At 43.2% G+C, this 8,052-nt stretch overlaps 1 protein-coding gene across 1 annotated transcript; it reads left to right on the top strand.

The window, feature by feature from the left end:
- The first annotated feature begins 1,669 nt into the window (after nucleotides 1–1,669).
- On the top strand, nucleotides 1,670–7,015 carry LOC123067648 (uncharacterized). Its single transcript, XM_044490362.1, has 2 exons — nucleotides 1,670–1,792; nucleotides 5,872–7,015. The coding sequence occupies exon 2, from the start codon at nucleotides 5,951–5,953 to the stop codon at nucleotides 7,013–7,015; it is 1,065 nt and encodes a 354-aa protein (XP_044346297.1). The 5' UTR covers nucleotides 1,670–1,792; nucleotides 5,872–5,950.
- The last annotated feature ends 1,037 nt before the right edge of the window (nucleotides 7,016–8,052 follow it).

Raw genomic sequence — 8,052 nt, 5'->3', positions numbered from 1 at the left:
ACATTGCTTGCAAGGCTTATAGTGATGTGCATTACCGAGAGGGCCCAGAGATACCTCTTCGACAATCGGAGTGACAAAACCTAATCTCGAAATACGCCAACCCAACATGTACCTTTGGAGACACCTGTATTACTCCTTTATAATCACCCAGTTACGTTGTGACGTTTGGTAGCACCCAAAGTGTTCCTCCGGTAAACGGAAGTTGCATAATCTCATAGTTACAGGAACATGTATAAGTCATGAAGAAAGCAATAGCAATATACTAAACGATCAAGTGCTAGGCTAACGGAATGGGTCATGTCAATCACATCATTCTCCTAATGATGTGATCCCATTAATCAAATGACAACACATGTCTATGGTTAGGAAACATAACCATCTTTGATTAATGAGCTAGTCAAGTAGAGGCATACTAGTGACTATATGTTTATCTATGTATTCACACATGTATCATGTTTCCGGTTAATACAATTCTAGCATGAATAATAAACATTTATCATGATATGAGGAAATAAATAATAACCTTATTATTGCCTCTAGGGCATATTTCCTTCACTCACTCCATTGGCTGCTGGGAAGCCCTTGAGGACGCCATTCGGGCAAATTTCCAGGGCACTTATGTCCGACCTCCGAACTTTGATGACCTCAGTCGTGTCACTCAGCAACCCGGTGAATCAACTCGGAAATTCTGGAACCGGTTCCTCACTAAAAAGAACCAAATCATAGACTGCTCCGACACCGAGGCTATCGCTGCATTCAAGAACAACATCCGAGATGAGTGGCTCGCCTGCCAGCTCGGGCAAGATAAGCGGAGAACCATGGCAGCCCTAACCTCGCTCATAACCCGCTTTTGTGTGGGTGAAGATAGTTGGCTGGCCTGCAGTACCCATAACAACGAGGCAGGCACCTCAGAAACGTGCGACGCCAATGGAAAGTCTCGGCGTAATAAAAACAAACGTAGGCATAAGAATGGCGGAAGCGACTAATACGTCTCCAACGTATCTATAGTTTATGAAGTATTCATGCCATGTTTACAATAATTCTATATAGTTTTGATATGATTTGAATGAAACTAACTCGGACTGATATTGTTTTCAGCAAAACTATCATGGTGTTGTTTTTTGTGCAGAAATAAAAAATTTCGAAATCGAACGAAACCTTCTGAAGAATTATTTTGAAATAAAAGAAAAATACTGAAATAAAGACCCACTGAAGGGGGGGGGTGCTGGTGCCCACTACCAAGGCGCGCCACCCCCCTCTGGCGCGCCCTGGTGGGTAGTGGGCACCTCGAAGCCCATCTGAACGTGCAACCGACGACAAAAAAATATATAAATACAGAAACCCTCATAATTAACTCTAGCTCAGAAGTACCGCCTGCCGCAAATCTCTGTAGCCACGAAAAACCCATCAAGACCATGTTTCGGCCCTATATAAGCATGAGTACTCAGGCATCTCCGCCGTCAAAGCATTGATACGTGCACATGTGCCGTGTCCGCGTACGGAACGCCGCCGATACGCGTGTCACCAGAGTATCCTGTTTTCTGATCTGATCTAATATGATTAATATAAAAAAGAAAAGGGAAAAAAAGAGCTGACACGCCGCCGGGACGCCGGCGACACGGGAGCGCAGCGAGCCCAATAGAAGCCCACCTCCTAACCCATCGGTCTTTCTCGGTTCGCTCGATTGCACAGGACATGGGATTGGATCGAGCGACCGCGTGACGGCGCCGCCGCCGCCGCCAGGAATCACCTTGCCGCCTCCTGTAGACCGTGGCCGCCTGCCGCCAGCACGGTAACTTCTTCTTTCTCAAATCCCTGCTCTCCTTCGGTCCTCCCATGCTGTTGCCTCCTGCCTGTCCTCCTCTAGGGTGCTGGCTTGCTGCTGCTTCGCTTTGTACAGTGTACTGTCCGCCTGCTGCTTCCCATGATATTCTATTAATTATTTATATATATACCCGTCATATTGCTGTTTCTATAAATTGCCGTGTCCCCCCCCCCCCCCCCCCACCCCCCCCCCCCCCCCCCGCCGTCCCCGTATCACATCGAGGGTCGTCGCCGCCGCCTTGTGGGTATTTGCCGCACCATCCCCAACGTGCTAGAGGCGCTGCTCCTACGAATGCTTTGCTTCCTTCTAGCTGGCCTTGGAGCCCTCGCTTCTTTAATTTCCAGCAAGAAATTGAGCAAGCCTGGAAGGTGGTTAGCACTAGTACATGGCTACTTTGCTTCAGTATTAAAATTTTCTAGTATAGATTTGATCCATCCGTCAGATTTAGTTGTACAAGTTAAGGTTAGAGAAGCCTGCTGCATATCAAATTAAGGCGTAGAGCCTTTTATAATCTCATGTATGTTTTATTCTACAAATCCAAGTACTAGATCACGTGATGTTGCCAAGTAACTAGTGTCAGTATTATTTTCTCTACTTGTATATAGTACCTTTGCATTTGTTCTTAGGGACTGCAGGTTGTTTTGAATTTTGCCCATACCGTATACCTGTGACCACCTACTTAAAAGAGGTAATATCACCGGTGATGCTTAAACTTGTCATTAATATTTATTTTAGTGTCTAAACTTGAAAAATACATCGAATTGGTTCTAAAACTTGGCCCGAACGTGCAAATACGGTGCTAATCAAATCCGTAGACCTATAATGCACTGACATGGCGCCATATATTGATTAGCATTGTGTATGTCCCCAGGCCCAGCGGGTCCCATATGTCAGAATAAAGGGAAAATATAAATAACAAAAAACAGTCCCCATCAGGACTCAAACTTAGAACGTCGAGCTAGCTAACAACGAGCCTACCAATAGACCACTCATGTTTTGTTGTCAACACAGGATAATGATAAACTATATTATAAATAAACATGCTCATGTAGGTTATAAATGGGTTGCTCTTTGTGCGGCCCATGTTGCACTTGTCAGCTTTATTATTATTTTTTAGTATTTGTAAAATGTACTTAAATTATAATGATAGTAATAATAATAACATTAAACATCCATGTGTTATTAATATTATACATACAAAAAATAACTTATGTAGTAAAACATTCAAGTAATTTTAAGAAGTTTTGACGTTTTGTTTTTGAAATAAATCATATAAATAAAAACAGTTGTGATTATAAAAATGATTGTATAATTTAGAATAGTACAAATATTTTCCAAATTACAGTTAATAATTATTATCTTAAGTATACAAACATTTGAATAATTATATGCGCATTTTTATATTTCATAAATTTGTCGTTTAAGAGTTTTGGTGTACTTTAAAAATATTCATTATTATTTAATAGTTATTTTTTTATAAATATATACATGTGACTATATTTAAGTCATATAGAAATTAAAAACATATGACATGGTTGAAAAGTTATCACAAGTGAATAAAAATAAAAATATTTGTATCCATAATTTTGTACAATTTAAATATAAGCCACTAGGGATATTTTTTTTGTACATTTACTATATTATTAACAGTTTTGTATTCACTAAATATTTCCAATATAATCCGCATGTAAATAAGTGAATATTTTTAAAAATTACATTAACATTTTAAAAATAAGGTATTTTACTTTTATGTATAATATTATAATACATAAATACTCAAAATTCATTTAATGTGATATTGGTTTACCTACTTTTATGAGTTTCTAAAAAAATATAATATGTGCGAAAGCCCCATTTACAAGCCACGAACGTGTTCCTATGCTAGTCATTCAAAAGTGTGCATCGTACTGGCTGGGGCATGCCTTTGCTAGCACCACATCGCAAGTTCGAGTCCCAGCCGTTGCATTTCTCTACGTTGATTTTGCTGACATGTGAGGCCTACTAGTCAGAGAGACATATGTATATCTAGCAAGCCATCCGTTGAAAGGGAGTCTATGCCATGTGTGCATGCTAATCAAAATACGATGCCACGTCAGCATATTATATGTCTGCAAATTGCATTAGCACCGTATTTGCACGCTCATGCCAAGTTCTAGAACCATTTTAACGTATTTTTCAAGTTCAGGCACTGAAGTGAATATTGATGGCAAGTTTAAGCACCACTAGTGACAACAGGGAAAGTATTTTTTTTTTTGAGGGGAAATAGGGAGTTTTATTCAACGAAGGCCCCGGCAAAATCTGCCATAAGGCTAGTTACAAGAAAACTGGGCCGGGAGGCCAACCAGCAGTCTGTCACATCCAACGTGCTCGCATGCTTCGCACATAGATGGGCAGAAAAGTTTGCTATCCTAGGAATATGTTGAATAACAAAGGAAGTAAAAGAACTAGTGAGCTCCCCTATTTCAGCTATGATTGGCGCCAGCACAGATCGTGAGCCTTGGCGCAAATTCCAGAGAGTGACAAAGTCTTGACAGTCCGTCTCCATGATGACCTTGAAAAAGCCTCGCAACTTTGCAAATATGACACCATCTCTTACAGCGAGAGCTTCAGCAATTAGTGGGTCAGTGACACCACTATATGGCTTACACCAAGCAGCAGGAAATCGGATCGAGTCCTTGCAACTCCTCCACCACCACCCCGACGAGCATCCATAGCTATGCTTCCATCGGTGTTGATCTTTACATAGGTCTCATCCGGCGGACGCCATCCGTGACCAGGTAGAATCCGAGCATGCTCACGGGGAATATCCAACAATGCCAGTGCATCTCGAGTCATGATCATCGACTGAGTCGGGCTCGTTGCCGCTTTATCATGTGTAATGTTGTTGCGGGACGTCCAGATTGCTCACATGATAGAGACCAACTTCGCCCTATCAGAATCAGAAAAGCGAGGATCACATAAGATATCCTTCTTCCAAGTAAGTGGATGGAGTTCGGGCTGCTTAATTTTGAGCCAAACCGGTGCCTCACTCCAAAAACTCCTGGCATGAGAACAATGCATTAAAGCATGCATTAAGTCTTCTTCAGCATTCATGCAAATCTTGCATGTACTATCAGTTGACACGTGACGATATTTGAGCAAGGATTCAACAGGAAGAATACCTCGCAGCACCCGCCACCAAAACACTTGTACCTTGGGTATTACTTTGAGTTTTCACAAACGAGACCACATCTGTTTTTCAGTCAATGAGGATTCCGTACACATCCCTTCCTCTAGAGCAATGTGCTCGTTCTGAGTCACTAGAGAACGATACGCCGATTTCGCAGTATATGTCCCGGTCTTCTCAAACGCCCAGGCCAAAGTATCCTCACCTCCACCCGATCTAACGGGTATATTCAGTATCGCGTCAGCTTCCGGGGGCATGAAGTTTTGATGTACCAATTCCGGGGGCATAACAGGGAAAGTATATACAGAGGCTAAATAGCCTTGAAATTTCACCAAGTATTTTTCCTTCTGTTGCAGCAATAATACTTGTGTATGATTTGTGGTATAGTTGTGCAAAAATAATGAAACCTGCTACCGCTAGTCAGTAGCCTTGGGTCATTGTCCTGTGAAGCAGCCAGTATAGTAACTGAAAGAGAAGGACCTTACTGGCTAGTATTTGGAAGCTGTATCGGTTAACACAAATTTATAACTGTTTATAACTGGTGTTTTTAGTGGACTGACACTAGTATGATTGGTACATAAAGCCACGACCTTATTTTTCGTTTATTTTTTGACCTGCTTATTTTTCTGTTTATTCGCAGGGCTGCTCTACTATATTATTTACTACTTTCCTCCGTTCCTAAATATAAGTCTTTCTAGAGATTTCACTATGGACTACATACAGATGTATGTAGACGTAGTTTAGAATGTAGATTCACTCATTTTGCTTCGTATGTAGTCTCTTATTGGAATCCCTAAAAAGACTTATATTTAGGAACGGAGGGAGTACTTTGATTTGAATTTACAGTTCTTTCTCTTAACGCGTGTAATTTGTATTTCAGATAATCGTGTGGTCTCTTAGGCGATTATTAGAAGAAGGGACTGGGAAAATTGATCTATAGAGAAGTCTGTCTTTGAACAATGAACCGAAAATTCCTGTACATGACGGCCATGAACGTCAAAAGGAGTTCATACACTCTGCACCGCATCAAGGCGTCACAATTGTTTTACCCCAATGGTGCACCTGACTCCGCGCTTGCGGCGGTGGAGGACCGTTCTGTGCCGCCACCAACAATGTCTTTCCACTCTCCTCGGTCCGAGCATAGACGGGAGATAATGGAGTTCATGCTCTTCGGCAGCAGCAGGAACAAGATCGTCTGCACAGACGAGAGAGGTCGAGCCGTCTTATATGATGACGGCCTGCAAGCTGTCCGCATGTTGCCAAGCCTCAAAAAGGCCAAGTGGCAATCAGTGCCCCTCGCCGTTGGTGACAACCTGTTGGTCATGGAGGCGATCCCTAAGAACGATCAAGAGAAGTTACATCAATCTTTCGAGGCGCTGATGTATGGCGAATGGCCTAAAATGTTCAAGGGGGTGGACTTTTTCTGGCACTCCATCCCCCCGCCGCCTTATGTCTATGCCCCTGGCTATGGTGATGACCGTTCTGGTGTGATCACCGCGTGCACTGTGGTCAATAGCTCAAGCATCTTGATATCCACAGAGAGCCTCGGCACCTACTGCTTGGACACGGTGAGCGGCAAGTGGGGCAAGACTGGTGCCTGGCCGCTGCCATTTAAAGGCCTTGCAGAATATGTTCCGGAGTACGATCTCTGGTTCGGTGTCTCGGCAAAGGGGGGTGGCGTCCTCTGCGCATCAGACCTGGGTGCTGCCTTGGCAAAGCAGACGCCGCCGCCGGTATTCCAAGAGTGGGAGGGATTCGCTGCCCCTGAGGGTACCGAGCTAGGATCGCACCTGCTGCACCTAGGTGCTGGTCGTTTCTGTGTCGCCAAGTTGATCATGACAACAAGGCCGCAAGAGACGTGCTGCCAGATGTGCTGTTTCCATGACACTACTGCCATTGTCGACAAGTTAGTGATGTTTACCGGCGTGGAGATTCATCGCTGTGGCAGAGGGCTTAAGGTGATCAAGCACAAATCGTTTCGTTATAGTATGGGGCCATGCAGCATGGCCAAGATACTTTATTAGTCAGTCGTGCTGTTTCTCCTCGCAGCATGTTCCTAGTCAATAAGAGGGCTCTTCTTTTAGATCCAACAATAGGGTTCTAGTACAGGAATAACCGGATATGCACATCTCCTTTGAAAGCAATATTTGTTTTTACGTCATGTTCCTTAGCGCTCTGATTCACTAGAAAAAGATACAAGAGAGTTGCCAGGTTAATTTTTAGAAACATGAGCGAAAACCGTTAAAAGATGCCAACACAATAGAGCATCTCGACCGACCTGGCTACACACAAGGCATACACACACTGTCAAGGAGAGGACACTGTCAAGGTTGCTTACAATGTCACCTCTACCCAAGCAAGCAACTCTGAGACCCATTCAAATGAACAACACACGAGAAGCCTATCAGCCTATGTGATGCACCAGCATAGCTTGACTTGCCCATCAGATGGCATCATTGCGACCATGTCGCCCTGCAACGCTACAAGCTCCGACTTCACGGTTAGGACGTGTCGAACAGAACAACATGCCGCAACTTTGCTTTTTTTTTTCTCGAATATGTACGAGTGTGCATATCATATATTTAAAGAAGAAGGGTGACCCTATTCTTCTTGCCACCATCGTCATTGCCACACGAGTTGCAACGCCACCACAGACAAGCGTTAGTCCCTCTGACCAAAGTGGAGCAGTGGGAGAGCATGTATGTAACCACCCTATTTAATCATTAGTCATTGCACGCTTAATTAGAAATTAAGACCAGATAAACTAAATTAGCACCTACGCGTTTCTTCAACAAGTATAAATTGCTCAACTAGGTATTTTATTTCTTACTCATTGAATAAGTACAGTGCTACAGGTGTTAAGCGTGCACACTGGATTGCTACAAGAGGAAAGCCTTGGCTGTACAACAACGCCACCGGACGACCACACACAAGCGTTAGTCCCTCTGACCAACAAGTATAAATCACAATCTCATTTGCTACAAGAGGAAAGCATTTGCCAACTGTACAGCAATGCCACACCAAACTTGGACCAGCACAGAAAATATCTCTGGGTCAACTA

The sequence above is a fragment of the Triticum aestivum genome, chromosome 3B, assembly GCF_018294505.1.
Source record: "Triticum aestivum cultivar Chinese Spring chromosome 3B, IWGSC CS RefSeq v2.1, whole genome shotgun sequence".
In the NCBI taxonomy this organism is placed as follows: Eukaryota; Viridiplantae; Streptophyta; class Magnoliopsida; order Poales; family Poaceae; genus Triticum; species Triticum aestivum.
The sequence above is the reverse complement of the archived record's forward strand: the minus strand, read 5'-3'. Positions and strand labels throughout refer to the sequence as shown.